Raw genomic sequence first — 27,778 nt, 5'->3', positions numbered from 1 at the left:
ACATGATCGTTATTAACACATTGTTGGCTGGCATTTTTTCTCAGAGTTTATCTCATATCACCGGCTATTATTTCGGAATTGGATGTGGAAGTGAAACAACGTAAATAAACCTTTCTATAATAGTTTAATACATAAATGAATTTTATTTAAAAAATATTTGATTTTTTTTTTTTTACGTTTTTTTCATTTTTAACTTAATGGGTTTTATTAGTTAAATATTAGCTAAAGAAGCTTGTGTGCGTTGTGCTGAACAACAATTACACTCTATGCTCTCCAAGAATGCACTGACCGAACGAAGCTGACGCGAAGTAAAGGTGCGCCGATCACGAGTTTACTCGTGGCCTGTCAGCAATGTATTTAGCTAACACTTTATGCTTTAAAGTGTTAGTATCGAATTACATCAACTTTAACGGGAATATCATGACGCACACCATTCATACTGAAGGAGCTGTGTGGGTTTTGATTTCATTTGAAGTTCACTCATCAAATGGCATTGAATAAATACTATTTGGTGTGTGTATTAGGGGCCATGTAAGTATTACTTCAGCATCGATAGAGGGGGACTTTGGATTTGCTGACTTTTGATGATAGGAGGGGGGTGTTTGAACGGTGATTATATACATCATCAACCACCCTTTATAAAAATATGAAATATTCTAAATGGCATCTTTACCTGTGTGGAATGCCAAAAACGAGGAAAAACTTTTCTCTACTTTATGGGCACCTGAACCAACATCCCCCACTGCTGATAAGTCCTCTATAGACTTCCTTCTCTATAGAGCCCCTCCCTTAATGATCCGTCTCTGATCCCAATATGCGTTAGCGGTATGAGGGGGGGGGGGGGCTCTAGAATGACCAAAAATCTGTTGACGTAATACTTGATGGTGATACTTAATGGTCCCTTATACAGACTTCATCCTTGACATGATCTCATCTGAAAGGAAGAATCATATATTCAACATATAAACCGAGTATGGATCAATCAGCGGAGTGTTTATAACGTCCTTTGACACAGGGAGTACTAGAACTTGGAAATTTTCCAAAGGTTTCAACTAACAAATATTATCAGAATATCACTTCATATTGATGAGGAATGGTCGACGATTCAAATAAAATCAAAATGAGGAATTATAATGTATTACAGAATGTCCCCGTTTCGACACTGAAGAGTAGTTTTCCGCCTGGCAGTCCACTGGTTAGGGAGCTAGCTTCTGACTGTGCAGGTCTGGGTTCGAATCCCGGGTAGGGCATGGATGTCCACTAACACTAACAAATTCCCTGGACAGATCGTAACGATCTGTGGGGATTACATGTTGATCACGTTATTATTATAAAAAAAGAGTTGCTGTGCGTGTGAAATTCAGATGATGGGTATCGATATAGCTCCACAGGCACTTGAGACATAGGTTGAGTACGACAAACATTTTAATTCTCTCACCCAGGGCCGTCTTAATAGCATCGTGGGCCCCCTATCCAAGTCATTTTTCCGAGGCCTCACCTAGCAAATTCTCGAAAAATTCAACTACTTCTCATTTTACCGAGGCCCCTCTTATCTCTGGGCCATGCCCGGGTGGGCCCATGCGTTAAGACGGCACTACTCTCACCGGCATTGACGAAATATCGGGCCTTCTTAAAAGTCTTTTATTTTAGCAATGACAAACCCAGATATTTTTTGAACCTGATTTTTCAATGAAACACATTTCCCATTTTCCTTTCTCGAAATCGGAAGAAAGTCTTCTTCATTAAAGAAAGATATAGCGCTGTAGGTGCAGTGGTTTCTGCTATATTCCCCCCAACGGGTTAATATTAATGATAATTTCAAAAACCCTGATCGTGTGATTTTATTTCCAGGAAAATACATAACTTATACCAGTCCTCTTTTTTTTTTCTGAAGCATGATTAAAACTTGGATACTTGAGTAGGTAACAAGCCGCCGTGGGAGTAGTACGTACGTATTGTTATATTCAGCCCTGTGTGTCGTCTCAACTCTCTTTTTTTCCATTTTCGCCGTTCTACCATAGCTCCGCCGGCTGAAATGAAGCGAAAGTCTGATTTATTGTTATTAGAAGGATGGAAGAGCAGCGTGAAACGAAAAATGTCTCATTTCCTCGGGAAAACATTCGACGAGCGAACTTTCGTGTGTGTGTGTTGGGGCCACAAGCGACCAGTTTCCGTGCGAAAATATGCGATTCCCCCTCCAGTTAAAAATGCTTGCTCTTGGATGTGAAAAACATTTCTGGATCATTAACTTGATGCTAGACATGGGCTGCAGCTATTACCTAACACTTCATCGGCGGTCGATAGAGCTTCCTGATTGCTATTCTCTAATACCACTACGTAAGAACGGGGAAAAAAAACTTTTCGAAATGATTCCCCTGCGACGATCAAACTTTTTTTTCCATCATCATATTTCATTTATTTGAAGATGTGGTTGAACTTGAAAATGATTCAAAGCCTGGAGAAGGAAAGGAAGAAACAAACAAACAAATGAAAAAGCTTGTTTGGTTCCCATTTTGCTTTTTGGCTCATTTTCCATAACTTTCTTCCAGGACAATGAAATTTTTTCATTTCATTAATTTTTCAGTGGTTTGGAAAGCGATTGCCATTGCGCACACGCAGCCAGATGATGATTATATATAATAGTGATACTGATAATAGTCGTCAGGAATGAATGCTTGCCACGATATAGATATTATTGAGTTGAAAAAAAAAGCAAAAGTGGAAAGGCAATAGAATAATATCCAATGTATAAGAGTCGATCAAATGAAACAGGCGTATTCGAGGGGAATTTGTTGAGACGGAGGAGAAAGTACGATGGTATGGCAAAATTGAATGAAGCAATCAATCTACATGAAAACCAGGATAAAAAAAACACCAAATACCATCAACTTTTTGAGAAGAAGACAGATACTGATCGTAAAGAAGGATTTCGGTTGGTTCATAACAATGACACACTGAACAAGATGCATCATACAAGTCATCCTACCTAAGCGATCCAGCATGCTACCTCCCTCATGGTATGATTTGGTGCATGGTAATGCGCTTGTTGTGATGTTGCAAAAATTGTGTGGGATGACGAAGGTTTATTCTCAGCCTACAATACGTCTAGGAAAGAGAGAGATCTCTAGATTATTATGCCGAGACAAACTTTTGAAAGTAAAGTTGGTTATCTCCTTCGGGAATAGAGCCGGTGTTCTCTTGCTAACCGGGCAAACGCCCTAACCAATGCACTTGAGATGCAACTTTTCTTCCCTTATAATACGCATTAGCAGCGTGATGCACGGATGAAGCATTGCAGTCTCCCTTCACTGACCTGGTCTCCCATTGGCAAAAGTCTCTCTCCTCAGATAACAGGCAGACCTTCAACACGATACTTAGGCAGGGAAAATAAAGACACTTGTCATTTTCACTTCAAAATATGGAAGACAGATGGCGGAACCGGTATAACATAAAAACAAGAGTAACTCTGACGACATAAATATATTAAAGTCACACACCTAACACGTCCCTGCATGTACCAGTTCGTTAGGAATTCCACGAAGGAATGTGTACGAAGTGCATGCACGGTTAAATAAATGCCTCCCTTAACTACAGCAATAGCTGCCCTAGGTGGAGCCAGTTTGAAGAAAAATGTTTTTCTCAGTCTGTAACACATCATACTACCAATACATGTTATAAGGAAAGGAAAGTTGTGTCCCCCTGGTATATTCTGGCTTCCTTATAGATCGTTCAAAATACAAATTCGTCCATCTAAAATTAAGTGTTCTTGATCAAAGAAGAAGTGTTTGAAAACACTTTAATCGAACAATGTAAAAATGTGTGCGTGATTTCAAGTGTAAATTGCAGCATGTGTTCATTTCTTCTTTTCGCCACAATCTCACGTCATCTGAAAAAATAAAATTGTTACCTATTAGCAGTTCTACTCATCGGATGCTCCAAGTGAATGGGATCCAAATGTTGCTGTCACTCGAGTCCAGCATCATTGAAATAAACGGGTTGGGAATTTCGTTCTACACATGAAATATGGTTATTAAAGAAGGTTATGTTTGAGGAAATAAATGTTTCGACCGTGTATAATACATATCATTAATGAAAAACCTACTGCCTCTTCGCTTCCGAAAAATCGGCACAGATCATTCCGTTGATCTATAAAACACGCCGCTTTTTCTGTTCAAATGTATAGCCGATTTTTTTTCATCACGCCTCGAAGCGAAATTTATCTATGATTTAAACGTGAACTGCGAGTTAACGGACTTCACCATGGCATGCTCTTCCCATAACATTGTTGTTTCAAATAGGTCTCTTATGTGCACAGATCCATCTCTTTTTCTCATAGATACGAGAGAATATTCCACTGTCATAACCTTTACTCCTTATCACAAGAAACATTCCGTGTCGAAAAGATTCGTGGAGAAGAAAAAAAGTAGGAATAAATAAATAAATACTGTATAATAAAGGAACAGGGGTCTCCAGCTGAGTAACGTTTTATGTTTCTGTGTTAGACGCAATCTTTCAAGATTAATCTTACGATTTCGTACACTTTACGAATTCAGTCTTTTTTGTAAGATATCGAACGCATGAGAAGCACGTTCTGGAGATTAGGCCGTGGTAGAGGTATCATTCCTTCTACCTCCACCGCGGAGATTCTCATCATGTTAACTTGTATTGCAGACAGTTAATCAGTAGCGAAAATAAAAAATAAAATACGCATATATATATATATATCTCTTTTGTGATGGTGCGTGAGACGTTTCTAATCTCATAGATTTAGGCGCTTTTTTTTCCCCACGTGAGAGTTTTGTAGCTTTTGTTGATTCATCGAGAGAGAGAGGGAGATTCCTCTCTTTTTGGTGTTTTTAGTTTTGATGTCAAACCTTGAATGTGGAAACTTCGTCTCATGTGATACGTGGAATTTCTAATTCCTTGATCGATATTTTCTCCCTCTGATATTGAGAAACTTCCGATTTTGAAACAGGTTAAAATATAAAATAGTCATACTGGGGATATCGATTTATATGCCTATTTATTCTTTGAAGTGGTTCTTTTATAAGGGAGAATTTCTTCCAAACTAATCCGCAGATGAACCATGAATTGGGCAAGGGACCCGCAAGGCGACACAAAATTTTAAGAAGCACTGCATTAGGTTATTTATTGATGGGCCGTTTTAAGTAGAAAGTCGTCCGAACTCTTATTTCAGTCAATTGCTATTCGTCTACTTTCGTTTTAGGAATCTCAACAAATCGAAACAGAAAATATTTTGTTTGATAGTGAGTAAAATAACATATATTTTGAACGAAATTAATTTGCGAACTCTTACAAAGACAGAAATTGCCAAAAACGTACGGGATTCAGGAAATTCCATTCAATACAATACTCCAATGAAAGATCAGCAAAAGATCGCTTCTACGGTAAGTAGTTGCAGTGGCGTTCCATCATGAGGGAAATATTTCAGAGAAGCGAGATTTGCTTGAAATTTTTTTTTCCTACATCAATTCTATGGAATTTTATATTTACCAAAATGTTGCGATGAAGCAAACAAAAATAAGAGGTTTTTATGGAAGTCTTCAATAAATGTGAATGACTAACTCATTTTTTATTTCTCTCATTTACGAACTTCCGATTTTACGAACTAATTATCAAGTCCGTACAAATTAGTAAAAACGAGTGTCGACTGTAATTCTTAAAATAAAATGGTTTTTGGTTTGAAAAAGATATGCAGCACAAAAATAAACAACACATTGTATGCAATTATGAATTTTCCATTTTCATGCTGCATACCGGTGTAAAATTTTATGCGCCAATAATATCGTCTATTATGTTTTTATGTTTGCCGCAAAATCTTGGTGTTTCAAAAAAACATAGTATCCGGTATTTCAGCATGAAGATGAAAAATAAATTGCAGTTTAATATCATATGTTGTGTATTTTTATGCTGCACATCGATTTAAAACCAACAATTTTATTTCTAGGAAGTATAACAGATAATTCTGTTTTTATTCAGCAGATGGCAGTAGGGTCCAGGTCTAATACTTGAAGTCCGCTAACATGGAGCAGATTTTTTATGGGATTTTCTTCACTTAGCCTACTTCCACAACCCGATCTCACTCAGGGGCCTCCATTTAGGAGAGAAAGACCTTTCTACGTATTGATTTTTTTTTAATTTGTAGTAAAATTTGTTTTCATATGTATGGTGGACTTCCTCAGCCACCTAGCATGGCTTCCCCTCACCAGTGGCCCCTTAGAATATCCCAAGACCTTAGGGTAGGGGGGCATATGTCACCTTAGGTATAGAAACACTTCTCTAGATCAGAACTTTAGAGAGCTAGGTGTATAAAATACTGTATTTGTGCGTACGCTTTTGGCAAAGATATGAGATTCCGCTTCTTCATTTTCGAAAAGGTATTTGAGAGTATTCTTGTGAGAAGCTTTTCCTTCTTTCAAGTGATTTTCTGACGTCATACGTTGCAATTTTCTTATGGTAATTTCGGGGTTTTTATTTTCCCCCAACGGCCTTGACGCATTTTAGTCGTTCCTAAAAGGACGATTTTTCCTTCCTAATGAGACTTTTGTCTTTTCCCCCTTCACAAGCATTTTTCTTATTTTGGCTTGTGAAAGCTGTATATCTGAAGAAGGAAGACAATCGAAATTTTTTTTCACGTGAAAAATTGGTGACATTGGAGGAAAAAGAAAAAGACTTGAGAAACTCTTCATGAAAATTCGATTTCTCATTGACGTGCATTTTTTTTTGTGTGACGCCAGTGAGTCTTCTCAGTGAGCTTTCATTCTAATCATTATCTTGGATGATGATGATCGCAGAACTTCAAACTGAAATGAATGTTAAAAGACAAAATGAATGCAGGGCTGTCTTAAGAGTATCATGGGCCCCCGGGCCGTGCCCGGGTGGGCCCATGCGTTAAGACGGCACTGAATGGATGGGCTTCTTTTTTGATTTTCACTCAGGTTAATATTTTCAGATGCTTCTTAAGCTTTTTGATTCTGCCGCGAAAGTAATTTCATAAGTGAAAATCGGAATTATTTTCGTTTCTGAGTCGACATTCGATGTGTGTGCGACCTTCTGTGATGAGAATGCGGCGACCTTCTCTCTATGGCTTTGTTTTTATTTATTATCTTTTTCCGGTTCGGAAGGATTGAAACTTTTCTTTTGCATGACAAAACTAGCGTTGTTCTCAACAGAGACGATGACTACGACAATCGATTATCACGAACGTATGACTACGGATTGGCTGAACTTGTATGAGAACTGAATGGCAAAAACAGAAAGATCGCTTGATCTCTTGTCTCGATCACCGTGTACGCTGCAAATAATGGCAACAGCACCGACATTCACGAAGTTGTCACGCTTTGATAGGAAATAACGAATAAGATGTTGCTCGGATGTACGTAGTAACAAAAGAGAATAACTTCAATCGCTCTGAATCATTCCGGAAAGAAACACTTCATTGTACGTATACATAGATACTAAATTAATACAGTGATAAACTGAACCTGTCTATTGAGAATCCCTTTTTTTTGTCGGTTTATATGGCATTGTATTTAAACATATAAAGGGTGATTCTAAATTCATAGGACAAACTTTAAGAGGTAATATGGGACACCTAAACAAGCATTTTTGGTCATAGAATGTGCAGTCGAATCGCAATGGCAAACACAATAGAGGGTGCTTTTAGGGAGTGCACAACAGCATTTCACCAATAGAAAATATATTTTCCGACGTGTGTGCCGCGATATGTGCTATCAACCACTCGAAGGGTACAGGGGAATATAATGCAGTAGACCTACCTTCTTTCTCATGGTGCAACCTGGGTAACGCCAAATTTACTACATTATACCGCTTATCATTGTTTGGCGCAACATAACCTTAAGGGTTATTCAAGTATTACGTCAGCATCGAGGGGGGGGGGGGGGGTTCGGATATGAAATATTCTATGCTGCTGACGAAATTTTGCTGACGGGGGGGGGGGGGTCAAAAATGGCTGAAAATCTACTTACGTAATACTTGAATGGCCCCTTAATGATCCTCGCACGAATAAAAACCAAACTCCAATCCAATCCGAAGGTGCATATACACCAATAAAAACCAAACTTGTTTTTAAACCAAAGTTTGGTTTTTATTCCGTACAAGGACCATCAAGATCATGCTATGCAAACAATGACGTCAGGTGCAGATACAGTGTTGAGAGACGATTTATTATGAGGTTTGTTTGATTGCTCTATGAAATACGGGATTCAGCAATTTTTTCCATATTATTCAGCTCTTGGAAGGAGTGATCACCCCTCTCTGGATCCTTGCTGTGACAAGCAGTACAATGACTTGTGGTAGATTTGCGTTATGCACATCGTACCATATGAGGAAGCCCACCCAATTACAACTCCCTGCACCCTCGAGTGGTTGATAGCAGATATCGGGGCAAATACTCGGAAAATATTTCTTTTGGTGAAGTGCTGTTGTGCACTCCTTAAAAAACCCTCTACCGCCTTTGATATTGCTATTCGACCACACATTTTATGACCGAAAATGCTTGTTTAGTTATCTTTTATCACCTCTTAAAGTTTGTTCCACGAATTTAGAATCACCCTGTAAAGCAATGAGCAGGACATTTTTCAAAGACTCTTCGGATAAAATAATTGTGAACTAATTCAAGGAATCTCAAACCTCGATTTAAAATTCTTTCTTGTTCTTAGCTTCATACAGCTGTAACTATTCCTCGGAAAGCTGTAGAACTTTGTGATCGCCTTAATGAATATACATTGAAACAGGGATTCTCAAACTTTTTCTACCCGCGGCTCTCCTGACAAAGGCTGGCGGCGCACAGTTCGAGGACCCCTGCATTGAGAACGTAACAGTCTCAGCGCATTTCTTCGAAAGACGAAAACCTCAGCAAAGCTTCTGATGAGGAATCACTCCGTCCGTAAAAGAGTTCCACTAGCAAAGCACGTTCTTATAAATTCTGTCCATGAAGTTTAAGTAGATGGGCTTAAAAATTACCCATGTGCTCTTTTGCATGAGAAATGCCTTCTTTTTTCTCGATTTCTTCACCCATGTCTTCATTGAGACATTCTCAAATTTTCATAATCTTCAGTTGAATAGAAATGGATGATGATTTTTTTGTTCGGCTAGGATACATGAAATCAATACGCTCTCTGGATATTATGCCTAGGCGAACTTGGAGAAAAGTCTCTCCACCAGGAGTCGAACCCAGAACCTCTTGGGGTCTATGGCATTATGACCAGTGCGCTTGCCCAGTGTTCAAGAGATCCTGGGTTCGATTCCCAGTGGAAAGAAACGACGCTTTTTTCCAAGTTCACCTGGGCACAATATCCAGAAAGCCTATTGATTTCTTCTGTTGAATAGTTATAGCTCTTTAGAAAGCTCAGAATAAAATAAATTTTATTACAGACCTCTAGACTGCCACGACACGCCATTTGAAAATCACTCGGTCTCAATACAATCAAACTCAATTATAACGACATTACATATTCAGTGAAATTTTCTCGTTATAACCGAGGTTGATGAATCAGGTGCAATAAAATATTGTGCGTAAAGCACTTTCATTATGATTAGGAGTGACCATGTTTGATTCAGAAAAGAGCCGGTAATCGGGATCGTATATACGATACATCGCCAATTCTTTCCAAAAATGTTGGCAATTGTTGTGAACTCACCAAATATTGCTTATATATTGGCGGGAAATATAATGTAGCTAATGTGCAGTAATTTCAAATATATTTTACGGTAGCAAAAAAATTGAATATGACAAATATATGAGATAAATACTTATAGTCATTACATTATTGCATAATTTCGGGAAAAATTAAGGGAAATACGATAATGCTATTTTACGGACGCCATAAACATGGAAGCGAAAGCAATGAAAAATGTGCCGTTATATCCGAGGTCATTGCAATTTACGTTACAAGCAAGTGTTCTTATTCTATATAAGTATCAACCGGGACCGTCAATAGTTTGCATTATAACCAAAGTATCGTTACTATACAATTTTGCTATTGTATAAGCATCACGTATTGCAGTGATTCCAAAAGTGTGGGTCATAAACTAATCAATTAGGGGTGTCGTGAGAGATTCTCCAAAATAAAAACGTCCGTTTTTACTTTGCGAAAAATAATAAAAAATGTATTTTTAACTTGGATGATTAATTTGATATACTGTACATGTAGATTTTGATGAAATTTGCACGATACATGTATGGTAAGTAGCCTTCATCGGAGTAAAGGCATTTTTTTTACGTTGCGAAAAATACAAATATTTTTTAACGTAAATAAAACTGTAAAAACTGGAAAAAAAATGCCTCAACCGCTATTGACCATACATGTATAATATGATTTAAATTTATCTCAAAATCTACACGTACAATAATCAAGTTAAGCATCCGATTTCAAATATTGTATTTTGTAAAATTGAAAACTCAGAATGATAAGTAACATGTAAAAAGGAAAGTGTATACCTTTTAGGAACAATATTATAATGGTTGATTTCAAGTGAATTATCATTTTGAAATCAAATGATTCTTTCTGAATCACCCTGTGTATCAAAATCAAGGAGAGAACATATACCTCACTACACTTCCATCTTGCAGAAGAAATGTTACATCAAAAAACAAAATCACTATTTATATACAGTAATATTTAAAACAATTATCAGTATCGTTAAAAGTCAATTTCGCCAAATTAAAAGCAAGAAAAACAGGCTTCCTGAAAAATACTCTTTCGGGACAACACGGCAAAAAAATCGAAAATGTCCCGGAAGACCGGGACACTTGGTCACCATACGACTTGGTAGAGTCGACGATACATTTCTTGTCAAAAAGGGGTCACGCTTCAAAAAGTTTGGGAACTACTGACGTATTATAAAGAGGATGGGAAGCGGGCACGAAAGTTCAACCAAACTTTTTATATCTTTAATGATGAGATGATATAAACAAGGTTATGGCACGTGCAAAGGATTGTTTTGTCTAAAATGGAAATTTTACTATTTCTCCTGAGTGAAACATCATCTAAATTCCGTGCTTCATTACCGATTGCGATTCATCGACATCATCGTTGAGAAAAATGTAATTTTTATTGTGTAGGTAGGTTGTTGACTCTCGTTGATTTTCTCAACTAGAAAAAAATAATAATAATGTACTTTGTTTCATTCCGTGGAAGTATTTTTTTACGGCTTCCCAGCGATGAAATTCCCTCATTAGTATTTCTTTTGGTCAAACCCTTTCGGTTTGAACCTTTGGCATGTTTATTGACTCCTTCAAGACTCGCCATCTGAACATCAGTCAAAAAAAAGATAATGATCCCCGAAAAGGAACTACTCGTTAGTCGAAATCCGCCTGGCATGGAACAATAGGTGTAAAATCTGTCAATGATGGAGAGAGAAACGCCGAGTAGATGGCGTGTCTCAAGCTCTGGGTCTGGCCTCACTTATAGGACAAGGTCGATTCTTGTGCTGAACCACACGTGTGAGCTTAATTAGTTAACAGCGACATCAAACACTGCGTACCGTCGCTTTCGTCCTTTAAAGCAGGTGTTTCGCCCTTGTGCAATGTACGTCGATAAATTTACTTGGTGCTAGTAAATGGTAGATGCGTCGCTAATTAATAGAAACACAATTGAAATGTTCAGTCGTACCTTTCCCCCCCCCCCCCTAGCCTAAATAATCATCGGTAGCGAGGATTAGCACTTGTTTTTGAGACCATATGATCTAAAAAAGTCGTGTTGCGAAAAACTCTGGAAATTAATATTTTCACTATGTTTTTGAAATGAAAGTGATCTATTCAGATGAACAATTTCTACACTTGGATATTTAGCACTATATCCTGGATTTTGAAATCTGAATATTTCGGCTATTTGCTTGTAATAAAATCTTCATTTCGAAAAAGTCATTATATATTTGTACGAGATACGCTCTCTTACTTGAGCATAAGAGCGAAACCACAGTCTTGTCCACTTTCGTTCTGTAGACAGGGAAACGATGTTTCAATTTCGTCCTTCGGTAATCCCCTTGGAAAAAAAAGACGAGGGGGGGGGGGGCGAAGGGGAATTTATGTTAATATTTCCTCTAACGTGTTCCTTGTTAGTTGCGAAATCGTGCTTCAGAGAATATTAACTACCAACATCGTAAATATCTAACAATGAATTTCATTTGAAATTCAAATTTTTATTCATCAAAAGTCGCGCGAGTTTAAAGAATTCAAAATTTTAACAGGCTCTTCAGTTGAAATATCTATTTCTGACCCTGCATATACATAAATGTGGTGGTGGTGGTTGTTTTTTCCTCACTAGACGTTCTTTAAACCTCGGGGAGTTAAGTGTAAAAGTGTTATAAAGAGTAAAAGTGCGATTTATTGCATAAAATTTAGCAATAAAATTCTAGAAAGATTTGTATGTCAAGATGAATATACCCTGCATCATTTTGGCTGAAAAAAATTGAACGAAATGAATTATTTCTTCAGAAAACAAAATGAAAATTTGGAAAAAGATTGAAAAATAAACATTTGCTGACCTTTATGTTTTTAATGCATTTTTTGAGTATCAAAAATGCTAAAAAATCTTGAAAATTCCAAAAAAAATAATGCTCGGGTCCGAAAGGGATACGAATGTGATTTTTATGCAGGGTGTCCTATAAATTCATAAATAGTTTTAGAATTCTTCATAATTGAAGGAATCGGTACATTTAAATACGGTTTGTGAAAAAGTTATTCTCACAAAAGGGGGATTATTTTAGTATAGAAAAAAAAAAGCTCAAACATTTTCGATAGAGGGTGATACACGAAAGTAAATCACAGAATTCTGGACCTCAGTCCATCTCTTCTGTGTCTGAAACGTTCGTAAAGCTACAGCCAGCGATGCGATTCGTGGCTGAGGTAAAACAACTTGAACAACAGTACTTTATCCACTATTGCTAACATCACAATGAAAACGTTATATAAGCAACGTTATATTAACATTCAGAAATGATCTGTTAATCGCACACCCTGCAATTTTATAAGACTCTGATTTGCATATTCTCAGTGATTCGCTTTCGTGCAGCGCTCTCTTTCGACAAAAATGTGAAATTTTCAAAATTATTATTATTACTAAAAAAATACTTCTTCTTGCGTGAGAATAAGTTTTTCGCAAACCACACTAAATTTTCCTTCAATTTTTGTGAATTTTTAAACTATTTACGAATTTAAGGGGCACCCTTTTTAATGCCCCAGAAATAACCAATTTATTGCAATTTTATTCGAGTTTATATTGTATCGTCGGATTGACAAAAAAAAAACAAACAACAGAAAATGATTATCTTTATTTAGGAAAGTTCAGTTCGCAGTGTGTTGGTCAGGTCAAAAAATTCCCAAGAAGCCGTGTCTCTGCTCACAGTCCGTGAAGTTGTAGGCCCCGGATCACATACATCATCTAACGCTGAGATTATGATGGAAAAAGAAGTCGGTTAAAAATAAAACTTTCTTTCCCATTAAAGACTAAGGTGGAAAATATGTATTTCCTCATAGATCAGGTGTATCTAAATGGTGTATCGAGAACTATTGAAAATATCGAATTTAGTTTTACGCTCGGTTATATAACGAAGAAAATACGTTCCGATAGACGAGTAAATTGTTTCGGATTTGTTGTGAAGAATTAAACCAAAAAAAGTAATTCCCAACACTTTTTTCTTCTCCTTTCGCCTTCAAATAATTTGTATGAATTAAGATTGAATTTTTCCATAAAACTGCAGTCATCTGTGAAAACAGCTTACGTATATTACTTACTTGCTCCATCGTAAGCCGACTTACGAGTTCTTTACTTGTGGTGGGCTTAACTTCCAGCGTCTATCTCATTAAAAAAAAATCGTATTCCCTCTGTGGAGTTGAGGATCAAGAAAAAATTTAAAGCAGCTGTTGTTAACATTTTCCAGATTCTACACGACTCAGATCTCATTTGAGCTATCGTACGCGTCAGCTAAAATTTTCTTGTTTTATGATGGTGACAGGGCTGCCCTTATCAGACGCTGGGCCCGGTGCTATTATAACAGGGGGGGGGGGCAAAGTTGTCTCGACAATTTCGGGGTTCAAAAAAATTTTAGGATCCCTTAAGCTCAGATTTTATATACTTTGTGGGGGAGGGGAATCGGCATCCAAAAATGCATACGCTATTACAAAATATACAGCAATGCTGATAAATTTCCAGAAAAAAAACTTTGAATACACAACACAGTGCTAAAAATAATTTTAAATTACAGTAAAATGAAAAAAAACCAAACAATTCTTAAACTAATAAAACTTTAGAATTGATGAAAATAAGGAAAATAATTAAAAAAATAATAATTTCAGCAACTATGGAAATTCAGAATTGATGAAAGAAATAGTTCCTCAATTGATTAAAATTTTGAAGTAATGAAGAAAATAATTTCAGAATTTTGATGAAAATTCAGAATCAGAATGAAGAAATAATTTTAAGAATTTATGAAAGCTTCCAATAATTTGGGGTGTAGTTTTGCTCTGGGTATTTTAGCCCACGACTAGAAACATATGTTTAGTTACCCGGGGCTAGCATCTGTTTTTGTGCGTCTCCCTTCCCACTAATATTTTAGATGGGAGAAAAAGAGGAGGGGGCTCATTTTTGGTGCCCAACATCAAATACGCCTGTTTTTCCTCTAGTCATGATTTCGCGGTGGAGTCCCCTTCGCGAGATGAGTAAGTTTAACCAGTATTAGTTCATATTTTATAGAATATAATATACATATCACCAAAAGTTCAATTTTATTATTTTTTTAATTTATATATATTTTTTCACTTCTACAATCATTTTGTTACCGTTACTGTGTGTGGGGCTCCAAAACAGTGCAGGGCCCATTGCAACCGCACCAGTAGGCTCTGGATGGTGATAACGTTTTTATGGGTCTGAGAAAATATTTCGATTACAAATGAAATTTAATTCTAACCAGGGAACGCAAGACCATACTCTTCTTCGACGATAGTCCATTCTTTATGTGGTAGGGTTTGTCCATTCTAAAGAGGGAGGGGGGTAGTAATGATAACGTACGATATATTCGGATTCGTTCCTACGCAGTGGGTTCAAGGATCGAAAGTATAGAAGAAAATCTGGTCGCCCACTTACAGAGAAGCCTCGACCTTCGGTTGATCCGAGAAAACGAAACTAAATTATTCACGAAATCATTTTTTATTTTATTTATTTTTTCGTTATCTGAGTTGTAAGGAGAAATCAGTTTTTAGGTCGCACTTTATTTGTCTTTAAAATCTTTTTAAGCAATCGTTAACATCAAGAGTTGGCTTTGAAGGTGTTTGTTATTACATCCCAAGTCAATTTTTCGCTGTTTATCTAGATATAATAGGCAAAATTATGTATGTTTTAATACATCTCAAACTTCTAGTTTGTTGAAAATTTTAGATGTTTTGTCTTGATGTTCCCCCGAAGTGGAAAAACTGTTATTTGTATGGCTCAGAAATTCATAAAACTAGACGAAATAATAACAGTAATAATAAAATAAGTATCGTTGTATCACTAGTTTCTCATCGTTTTTTAAGAAAAGCTCATCTTTTTTTCCCGGAACCAAAAACAAAACAGAAAAATCAAGTGTCACATTGCTTAAAGTCGATGAGGCATGCAACTTGTGAATAAGTACATGGAGAAGAAAAAAAAGCATATAAGAATGCTCCATCCTTTTTCCTTTGGCCATGTTTGTGAACGTGTTCTGCGGTCTGTGACGTGTGAGAACAAAACGCTTTGTGCGAACAGAAAAAAACTATCTCAAACTTCTATTTTTTTTTTCAAGTAGAAGATCCAGTCATGTTTCTGTTTTCCCTTTGAAAGACAAAAAGAAAAAATATCTCCAAAAAGAGAGCAGCAATCACACGAATGAGATACGAGAAAAGAAGTGATTCTCTGCTGATTCTTTTTTGTTTTATTTTGTGTGATAGTCGAACCCAACTGGTCCACATAAACACCACCGTGTTGTTTATTGTCTTACCTTGAGCACACACAAAAAGTCTACCATTTCTGAATCGAATGTTTTTAATTTAGCCCTTGTGGAACTGATGTTCGGTCAACACGTGGAATGAAATGCATTCAGCATGTAACATGCTTGTATTAGCGTTATGGGACGTTGAATGAATCTGTTGGAGAGAAAGGAAAGTTTTCGATTCATGAAAATATAATTTCTTCTATAAGATTCTCTGTTCATGAAATATTCTTTTAAAAAAGACGATTCCATTCGAAACCGTCACAAGAGGAGTGAGTGAATCTGTTACATTAAGAGAAAACTACAAGCGAACGGTATTTTGCAGTATTTTGAAGAATTTTTCTACAGACTTGAAACTGCTGAACTAAAAAATTTATCGTTTTGAAGTATGCGTTTGTGCGGTTTCGCTAAATAAAGTTTTACGGCTATAATAAATTTATTTTATGAAATACTCTGTTTGGGTATGTCACCCCCATCCCCCATACTTACCATACTTAAAATGAATTTGACTCGATCATGTAGGAATATAAGAACGAATGAAATTTAAATGTTCAGCTGGGAAACATTAATACTTCATCTAATGACGGCACTTCAAAGTATCAGGTTAGATAATTTATTATGTACTAACTACTATAATTGTTTGAAATCTTTTATATGATTTTTTGTCTTCAATTTTTGTCAAAAATAACTCACTTCGCGTAATAAATATTTATTATTATCATTATATTTATATTTATCATCATTTTCTTCTTATTCCACTTTTTACAATGCGGTAGCTACAGAGTTGAGCTAACTAATGCAAAAAAGCCAAGCAATCCTAATTACATGAATTTTTCTTTTGAAGAATTGTTTTCTCGAAAATTTCTCAGATTGTGATGAACTTCATTATTAAAAGCGATTTTACAAAAGCAAAAAAGAAGAAATAGGCTAATAATGGACAAGAAAAATTAATAATTAGTGTCCATTGACTTCACTTCTGCGAAATCAAGAAGTGTAGTGTAAATCCTCTATTCACTTTCTTCCTGTATGTTTGGGGATATGTGGAAGGAGAGTTTTGCATTTAATTATGCATACGATGATGAAAGTTTATCATTTCATTTTGCTTCCACACTCTCCCGTGACATATACAATGATACCCCCGTGGCAGAACGAGGAAAAAAAATCGTAAGTGAATACGAGGATAAAATATACGGTCTGCATATGAAAACGAACAGATTTACATGCAAGGATTCTATAAGTCTGTTTTTGCTTAAAACCGAATATTCACGTTTCGGTGCTTTTTATCTCGATTTTTATATTATTTAAAAAAAAGATATAGCCTGCAGCCTATAAATAACCCCATTTTCTAGTCGGTTGTTAATCGCGTTCAATCAGGCTTTTGGAAGCCAGTTCACCAGAGGAAAAAAAAAGTTTTTTTAAGCAATTTAGTTTTATTTTCTGACCCATTGCTGCTCTAGAGTGGACAGATGTTGCAGGACAGAAGCTGGATTTTACTTTTCTTTTTACACCCAAAAATTTTATCCTCGTCTTCATTTTTTTCTTGGAAAATTCAGTCTTATTTTATCACAAGAAGAAGACTCGTTTCTTTTCCTTCAGCTGAAAAAATCCTTCCTTTTTCTTTTTCATTAATTTTCCAAAAAAAAAAAAAAGAACAACATTTTCCCCGTGTGTATTCTTTTTTCCCCCTTCGGCTCGACTGTATAACGAGATCTCTCTCTTTTCTGTTCTCTGCATCACTGGCCTTGTACATTCTAGACCGGTCTTCATCATTATTATCCCACCGATTTATCCTCCAGTTTGGCTCTCATCTGTGGCCGGCAGTCGGTTGTTTGTTTGTTGTGGTGTGAAGTTCTCTCTACCCAAATTTCAGTTTTCCCCCTTGTCTCTCCTCTGGCTTTCTCTCTATAAATAATAACAAAAAAAAACATAGTCAAGGTTGCTTCATTTTTTTTTTATTATAATTCACCCTCACTCTACAATATTGTTCTCCGGATGAAACTCATTTAGTCAGGACATAACTATGGAAATAACGAATCTCATGTTCGCTATCATCGGTCATGTGCTGGCTTCGGTGCTTTACCTAATTAATAGGTTTAAATCACCTCCGAAAGGTAAGAAATTTACTTTGTTTTGGGTTACGTCGAATATTATTGCAGGCTCAAACTTGATTGCTCGAGTACGTGTATTTTGAGTAAAGTGACGAGAAAACTATGTTACAGATCTTCCTATAGAATCTAGCTAGACTAATTATGCAAACTCATTTGACCTACCGATTCCTTCGAAAAAACGCATTCTCACCTTCCCTTTCTTAAACGAATCAATAGGGTCCAATGTTATAAGCATTTCTTCTTCCTTCCAAAGGGCGATATCGTCCACTCATGGAAACATTGCTCTTCATGAACTTGTGTTCTGATTCTTCCCCCCTTTTTTAACAAAATTGTTTTCATCGCCCCCTTACCCATAATCCACCCAAAGAATCCTATAATGCAGTGGTTTCCAAAATGTTGGTTCGCGGAGAATTTCCAAAATAAAAACGTCGTGATGAGAAATTTATTTTCATCTTTCGCAACGTGAATGAAAATGTATCAAACCTTATATAATGATTTAACTTTTAACTGAGCATTTAGATGTAAATCGAAATTTTACATCTATAATATTCAACTTTAGAACTAATCAATATAATTAAGAAACTATCTCATAGCAGATGACACTGTTTTATTTCGAATGAAGTTGATTACCGCTGGAAGTGGACCAGGATGAGGGGGGTCACAGATGAAATTATTGTCGAAAGGGAAGGGATTGATGATAAAATTCTCATCAAAACGCATTCTGTTTTTAAAAAAAAGTTTGGGAAACACTACTGTAATGTATGTGTAACTACTGCCACCTCCAAATGGACAATATCATTGACTTTCAGGAACACTGGTTTTAAGACCATATGATAGATAGTTCGGTATGCGAGGTTCCAAGATAGGAACCGAACGTTCAACCATACAAACTAAAATTATATTTCTTTCGCGTCAACAATAAGATTACAATGGTAATTTTGGGTTGGTAAGTTTGGAAATAAAGTGCTACAAAAAAAAACCCTATAACTAAGGTAATTCGCAAAAAAAATAAATCCTTTAAATTCAGAGATATCGCGTTGTAAGCTCCAGTTTAGAGATGTCGTTCAGAAAACGACACTTTTTCAATCATAGAAATACAGAACTTCAACTAGAATGCGGTACATGACTGGAAGGACGATGTCCATTTCAAAGGCTCTGAGACGTCCATACGGCTATTTATTTAGCTTGGAAGATCCTTCCCAAAATGAAATTCTCAATCGTCTATAACGGGGGTGGCTAATGTCTTTCTGATCAAGGGCCAACATAACGGTCAGCTTTAGCGTCGCGGGCCGTATTGCGGGTGTCATTCCGGTGTATAAGCCGCATCAGTGAAACGAGATCCGGAAAACTCGCACATTCGTATACGTTATTAGGGATACGGCAAAACTCGGGCAATTTAGTCACTGCACTTTTATACACTCGGCATTTTGCATTCCTTTTTATCTTCATAAATATATTCATTGTTTATCTGGTTGCATTCCCAGCCAAATGTAATACATCAAGAATTAGTTTCTGCAAATTATTCCATCAAATCTATACATAGTTTGAATTTCACAAATGAAACTTTTCTTCAATTGTTATTTTCGCAAAATAGACAATTTGCCAAACGAGGCTGCGGAAGAAATAGGAAAAGAAGTTGCTCCATGTGCCAAGCTTTATGAGCAATTTGTGTGTTTAAAAAGGCAGTATGGTGATAACAGAGTAAATTATTTTCGTCACTAATAATAATGAATGAAAGTAGTTTAGTAATGAAAGAACAGCTCGATAAGATACTCGCCTAAAGTACCAAAGGATGTTTAGAGGTGTCGCGAATTCGATACCCGGTTCGTTCTTGTCAGAAAGGGAGTCCCCCATGGACGGGTTAGCGCACCAACCTCTCGACGAGTATAAAAAACAAGCCTGCCGTTCGGAATCGGCAATAAATTGTAGGTGCCGGTCTAATTAGCCCTCGTGTGCAGAAAATGACCGCGGTGAGACAAAAATGACCAATGATTATTTATAGGCCAGTGAAGAACATCGTCTCCTTCGGTTGACGTTTCTCGTCATACTTTTCTCATGTGGATATGATTTTATACTCTATATCCCCCTTTCTCGATGTTTTTACATAGAGTTTTGAACCATTACTTCTATGAAACGCTGTATATTTCAGTTTTCATTGTAAACTTCTGGAATTAATTGCTAATTTTTCAGTCTTTTTTTTTTTTTTAATATTTTCTAACGATTCGGTGAAAGAACAAAAATTAATTCGTCCAAATTCAAATATTTGTGGTAGAGGAGAAAAAACAGCGTCACATGTATATATATATATAGACACAAGTACCCCATTATATGAATGAAAGCGACAGATAAACTAAGAAAAGACTGAGTATAACAGCACATGGAGCTATAAATCTTCCGATCACACTAAAACGTGATTTTCGTTTCTTCATCTCAATGTCCTCTCCTCCCCCAAAGTCTTTCTATTTTTTTTGGTTTTATCAGACAAAAATATAATAATGAAAAAAAAAAGTGAATCGAGGTCACACGTGTCACGGGGTAAGAGACACGAGGAAATTACGAGTCGTGACTTTTAAACTCAAGTGTCTGATTGTCACACTCGCAGCAAAGAAAAAAAAAAGAACACCGACTACCGAAAGTCTAAAAAATAAAATGAAATGAAACAATGGTAAGAGAGAACACTGTCTCGAATTATATGGGCTATAATACAACACTACACCGGAGGAACAATGAACAATACTGGACACAGAAGGGACGGTGGGACTTCGACCGCGAGTCTTTACGCGATCTCTAGCAGATATCGTGGAAAATAATGTTTTTTTTGGAAACGAAAAATTGTTTCAGGTTCTTCAATGGCTAAACATAAGGGGGCTATTCTTTTTCAAACGGTAGTCCTATAAAATTCTGAAAAAATGTGAATTTTTTTCTCTTCTTTTCCTTTTATAATTTGTGTTTAAAATAATTTCCCCTTTCCTTATTCTTTTAATAACGTAAGAAAACCTGAAAGAAGAGAGATGGTAAACAAGATAATTTTCACGATTTATTAAAACACAGGAAACTTCGAATGTCTTATTTTCCCTGTTTATGAAAGAGAGGTAGAAAAATATGATAAACATGAGACTTGAAGAGGAAAGTTGGAAAGTCACATTTTATGGGGAAAGTACCGCAGTCAACTCCGTGACACTGAACATGTACAAAAATTGTTCATTCTGCCAACTGAAAATTATGGCCGTATACTTAGAAGAAACGCCATGTAGTTGGGAAAAAAATCGCAGTTTAGTTTTATCGAACCCATCAATTTTACTGTGTTGTAATCGCTATTCAATTTTGTCGTGTCTCTATCAAAAATACCTAGTGCGCGCTACCCGGTTTTTCTTTATATCAGAAGCTCGTAACCCTTCGTGTTCCATGGACCCTTTGCACCAATAAGATGAAGTCCACGGACTTAAAAAAAAATAATATTCAGTATATAATAAAGGACCAATTGTCTTCTCATCCAAGCTCAATGACTCCCTGAAATCTTTCCAAGGACATCCAAAAAGTCCGTGGACTATTGTGCAATATTGTCAAACGAAATAAGACATGAAGACAACGGTTTAAAATGCATTTAATCGTTTCTAAAACGAAGCTGTTTGTGTGGTTTTGGTGGAATTGAAGCATGCAATACACCGACATTTCCGTAACATTCCTCCTGATATGCTAAGAGCTACTGTTGAGGACGCAGTAATGCGATTTAATTTTGCTTTCAGAAAATGGTGGACGCCACATTGAGCAATGAGCATGCTTTTTAACACGTTTTAGAAACGATTAAAAACATTTTAAACTGATGTCTTATTTCGATTAACAATATTGCAAACGGTGTCATTCCCCGCTGGTGGTGCTTTTGAACTCTTTTTTTTGTGCGTGTGTGTGGAAAATTGAATCCCATGACATCCTGTAAACTATTACCAAGTTTAATAAAATTTCGTCCAGTGGTTTCCCTTTTATGGCTATTTCAAAGTGGAACTTTAATTATAAAGACCCTGCACTATAATTCATACACGTAATGTGCCATTATATCGGGGTGCAACTATATTCATCACACATACTAGATTCATGAAAGGATGACGTCACTCTCCGCTACCATACAAAGGTTTTTAACAACTGGCTGTTGTGAAGATATATTTCGGAAAGAGGGAAAAATTCAACTGCCTCTTTGCGGGGAATCGAACCACGTCCTTTCATGTTCCGGGTGAACGCCCTAGACGAACATACTAGACTCCCTTGGAATTTTTTTTATGTTTATCAAATTCACCAATCACACTAGGATATTATACATAATCACAAATAATGGCGATAAATTTTAAATATATATCAAATTTACCAACGAGACACTCGTGGTTATCATGCATAATCGCCGGTAAAAGTATTAATGCTTTCAGTATTTATAACTTTACCAACGGCGCTTGGGTATTTTTCACACTCTCCGGTAAAAGCGATAAATTTATCAAACTTACCAAGACGATTGGTAAGTATGCATACTAACCGTTTACTGTACGTAATGACCTATTTATCATATTTACCGTAACATATATAATGTGTCCTCTGCTAGCATATGAAATCATCTATTGAATTATCAACACTGAGTCCAAAAAAAGGTTTCATTTGACCGTGTAACAATGTCGTTCCATCTTATACGGATTGAGATGTCCGTCTAAAGATGCGTCTCATTTCACTTTAATTCAGTTGTTGTGTCATTTGTGTTGTCTTGTAACACGGTAGTTTTATCGATGTCGGCAGTCACGACCGACCATCACTTAATCGAATCAGACGAGTGTGAAATTTTGAGCACCAGACTCGAAACAATGTGGGTCAGTTGCTTTTTTTTTCTCTCGTACCCAGGGCACGTCTTGGCGAATCGCCTCAAGTCCGTATCCCCGACTCATATGAAAGAACAAAGTATTTTTTTCGTTTTAGTTTTGTGTTTACTTTGTCGAAACAAATGATGCACTCATCACGCCCAATCATAGGGTGTAGATAACACGGTGTGATGTCTCAACCCCTTGTTATATTCAAATTGCCGGTACCGGAAGAAACTCGAACCGTCGGTCGTAGCGTACAAAATAACAGCTAATGGTGTTCGGCTGATACTTTTGTTTCTGTTCATGATAAGGAGACGAGCCATTCCGATTCTCCTCACCTTTCTCAAGACCGTGAATACTTGGGTAACGTTACATCCAGAATCAAATGGTTATCTTATACACCTGTTCATGCATGCACATTCTCGTTCTCAGTGAACTTGTTTGGTTTTCAGATACGTACTGACTTCGTAAACTGAAAAGTACGTGAATGGTTTGTGATCAGATGTTTTGATGCCTCCACTTGTCATGTGTTCAGCCACTACCGACTGACCATTCATTATTTTTCATGTCTAGACATAATTTTTCAGTGGTCTGTATGCTTAGTTATGGCTGAAACTATATTGCAGAGGTGCAAAACCTCTTCAGTCCGTGGGCCGGATATGCGGTACTTCTGCCACTCGTGGGCCAAAAACTTGTATATATTTTCATGTGTGACCACATGACCCGTGTTTTACTGGATGTTCCCGTAATTTTGACCGTCCCAACGTTTCTTATAAAATGTCTCGTTCCCTCCCCCCCCCCTATTTTCCACAAGCCTCAGTTGAATTTTTGAAATCAAGAATTAAGATTATTTTCATCGCTTATAAATTATATTATGATAATTATGACTAATTATCATAATTAATTGAAATCATATAAATTCATGTCACATATTTGTCAAACATGCACGTTTTTTTCGGCGAATTGCATTTTGATTTGCAGTACCCATCATTTTCCTCAACTGGGAATTTTTCAGCAATTTTAGCGATAGTTGGCAACTTTACTTGCCTTTCACAATTTTTTTGGTTGTAACTGTCTGCTTCATTTCCTTCTGACAGTTGTTTTGGCTATAACTAGCAACTTTATTTGCCTTTGACAATTTTTTTTTAAATTTAATTGGCAACTTTACTTACCTTGATAACTTTTTTGGTCATATCCAGTATTTTTATGAAAGAAATATGGTCGGCCTAGAAATTTAGCTTGCTATTTGTATTGATAGTTTTCTACCGGATTAACTTCGGCCGGAGGTTCTGCACACCCTGCTATATTACTTTTATCAAAATACATAGAATTTCAAGACGAAATTTTTGATTCGTCAGAATTTCTAATTGAATTCGATCCCGTCCACGTCTTAAACAAAATTTGTATTTTCGAATCCTGTGCAAGATAGTATGAATGAGAGATTATGGGTTAAGGGGGAGGGGTTGTTGTAAAAGGATGATAATTGAAGATTATGTGTGTGATCGCATAGTCTTATTACAGTATTACTGAAAGAATTGAATGACCGAATAATATTTTACAAGCACTGCACGTAAAATATAGCCTTATATTAGGCGTGAACCTTTCCACCAATGAAATTGCATTTCAGACAAAAGAATGAAAATATCTTGTTCCAAAAGAATTTTGATTGAGTTTCGTGAACAACATTTTATTCTTAAACAAGGAATTCTCTCTCTTTCTCTCCCCCTCTCTCTATCTATCTATCTTTTTAAATTCAATTTTTTTGGCATGAAAACTAGCTGCATTTGCTATCAAGATAGTGCTTTGCTTCTTAAGCAATATTACCATTCATTTTTTCTATTTAAAAATATTACTTGCGTTCTTTAAATGTCATTCTTGGGCCTTATTTGTATGATAAAGGGGCTAGTGATTCCCAAACCATCAACCATTTAAGAGGATTTCCTTACTTCAATTTTGAAATAATAAAAATTAACAGCTGTCTACTTTGCAAGCGAAATTAAGCGACATCTTTCGCACTTTTGCTTTGGTTTCCTCTAAAGATTTTCTTAAAGCAAAGCTAATGTGTTACTTTTTATTGCGAACCAAGTTTTCTGACTGACTAATGTCTGTAGCGAGCAAGTATTATATATATATATATACCCCTTTTTTTTTAAAAAAAGAAATATAATTACAAATCTCAACTCTCCAAATGTTTTTCAAGTTTCATGCCCACTTCCACATTTTTTTCCCCCTGACTTTTATCAAATACTTGCATCTCTCCCTGACTCTTTAGCTAGGAACCCCTTTGTGTGCTTTGCCCCTTTATGTGTTCCTCAAAATTTATTGACACACACACATCAGTGAAAAAAAATTAATATTTAATCATTAAAAGCTATCGTGTTTTAGTTTTTAGAAAAATTATATAAGTACGATTTTCATTTCTAAAGATATACACCATATCAGAAAATTATATTATTATTATTACAGTTAGATTGTCTGAGTTTTTGATATTAGTATACATATTTTTTTTCGCTCTCTCCCCCCACGACCGTTTAGAGTTTATTTGATGGCAACGATTCATGATGTTTATTCTTCCCACGATAGAAATATCATATACAGTATTACTTACATTCTTCAGATGACGACGATGACCCTATTGTACTACAAATATTTACGCTTCTTTTTCTCGACTTCCATACTGGCTGTTTAATCGGAGGAACGTTTATTGACTGGCCGCTTATATAACGTTTGCTTTTCTTTTCTTTTTTTCCTCGGGAGTTTGTGGAATTTCGTTAGTCATTGAGCATATTACCCTTGATATTACCGCCTTAAATAACTTTTTACAGTATCTCTTTGGGAAAGGAAAAAGTACTGTAGTGCAATGCTGAAGCATCCTTACAAGCTTCAGTTCTCCTGTTATACTAATTGATTCGGAAGACGGTGGCGGAAAATGTGGACCTATGCATCAAGTATTTTGACTTCTTGAAAGAATGCAGGGTTTCACGGCCGTTATCATCATTGGAAACTTTCAGGCTGTGGTCCAGATGAAATTTCGCCAACGATAGGCATCTTCAGTGACGACAAAGTGTTTCTTTTGCTATCTTTCTCACCACTGAACGTTTCTACCATGTCATACCAATCAGGAACAGTCCAGGCTACATCACATATTGGTAATACTGCATCAGCCGTTGCAGTGGTTGGACTGTCATAAAATATTTTTACTTAATCTTCATTATTTTTACTTAAGATTTCTACCTCAGATGGAGATTTCGACAAATTTTTATCTGGACAACGGCTTAAAATCCCAAAAGCTTCGACTGAAATTCCCCGAAAATTATATACTACGTGGTGTTTATTTTATTTATGAAATCAAAGTGGAAGTTTTAATACGTATAAAAACTAATTCGTTGATGTTTCGGTAAGATGAATGGAACGTCCATTACTATCACAGTGCTTTTCACGTAATTGTGTCCTATAAACTCGAGAGCCTTTTCTACCAAAATAGTTTATTACCCAGGTTACACGATATTATCGGAAATAACCACGTACCACTAGATAGAGAACAGACACGGAAGCTGTAGCGGAGTTGACCGCCGTTGAAGGTTAAAACCGTCCGTCAGGTGCAAGAGCGGACACAATCGAAGCCATTCAGCCGGAAACCACGTCAAATGAGAAATAATAAAAACAAAATAAAAATTCATAGAGAAGAGAGCCGATTGCTCGGCTTATAAAGGCATAGAGGGGTAAATACGCACACCATTCATCTCCGAAAATCATACGTGCGTGTTTTTGTTATTTTAATTACGGATATTGGCTGTTAAATATTCATTAGCGCCTCCTTTTCAGAAGATAATGGAGGAGGGATGAAGTCGAATGACTGACCTCGAGATAATTTAAAAGCCCATCGAGCTACATGTGTATGTCATGTTATGTTCCTCCGATCCCGTCCTCCCCTCTCTTCGAGAACCACAAGATCATTCAACTCGACGTACGAATATAGCTTGGGGACTTTGCTGGGATGGGAATAAATGAAGAGTAATTCTTATAAAGATTAAGGCATCTAATATTCAAGAACGCCCATTACAAAAATATAATCCAATTAAAGTGTTAGAATGATAACGAGAGTCGTTCGAATTCGAAGTAAGTGACACAAAGCGAGGGCAGAATTCACAAAATCGGCGATGACATTGAATGGTTAGAGCGTGACTCCATTTATAGGTCCTTATCTATCATCTTAGAGAAAAGAAGTCTGAGGGCCGTCGTCGGATATCGATCAGCGCGGCCCATCCATCCATTTATCAATACGAATAACATAATGACGAGATGCGGATTTTGTGAATTGTGCCATTCAGATGAGTTCGTGATGCTCAAAATAAGATCAACGAATGTATTTTATGTCGGGATTGGCAACACGTTTTGCATAAAATATTCTCTTTGTTTTACTTTTATCCGCTCATATTAACCCTCTATGTCTCGACCCCATAAAAACGTATTAAAATTTTTTTTTTACAAAAAAGGATGTAAATTAGTGCATATTTTTTATTGAAACAATACAATTTAATTAATTGGCGAGTTTTTAATTAGCTAAAATGATTAATTAAGAGTAAAATATAAAGTTTCCTTCACTGTTACAGTACATGCCGCTTAATGTGATCAAATCGTGGTTTCAGATAACAATAACCGATTGATAATTATATCCGAAAAATTCCGATTGAAAGCACGATGATCATACATCCCGTTTGGTCGAACAGGACGTATCGAAACGGGACCAATGCGTTTTTCTTTGCCACATAACCGGTTTCAAATGTTAAAAATCATGTTATTTCTTTTTTCAATTGCTATATTAAACAAGATTTTTTTCTT

General features: G+C 36.3%; 1 protein-coding gene across 2 annotated transcripts in view; it reads left to right on the top strand.

Moving 5' to 3' along the window:
* The window catches only part of LOC149088388 (uncharacterized), a 132,366-nt gene that overhangs the window by 85,305 nt on the left and 19,283 nt on the right, over positions 1 to 27,778 (top strand). The window contains exon 1 of one of the 2 annotated variants that reach the window (XM_089247472.1): positions 17,726 to 18,101. The exons of the other annotated variant lie outside the window; for it this stretch is intronic. Coding sequence (XP_089103598.1) covers positions 18,011 to 18,101 — 91 coding nt within the window. The 5' untranslated portion in view covers positions 17,726 to 18,010. Of the gene's footprint in view, positions 1 to 17,725; positions 18,102 to 27,778 lie in introns of those variants that run through there. 2 annotated transcript variants of the gene reach the window in all.

This window comes from Pholcus phalangioides, unplaced genomic scaffold, assembly GCF_987345545.1.
Source record: "Pholcus phalangioides strain wild (caught in Gottingen) unplaced genomic scaffold, Ppha-v1.0 ptg000003l_1, whole genome shotgun sequence".
NCBI classification, from domain to species: domain Eukaryota; kingdom Metazoa; phylum Arthropoda; class Arachnida; order Araneae; family Pholcidae; genus Pholcus; species Pholcus phalangioides.
The sequence above is the reverse complement of the archived record's forward strand: the minus strand, read 5'-3'. Positions and strand labels throughout refer to the sequence as shown.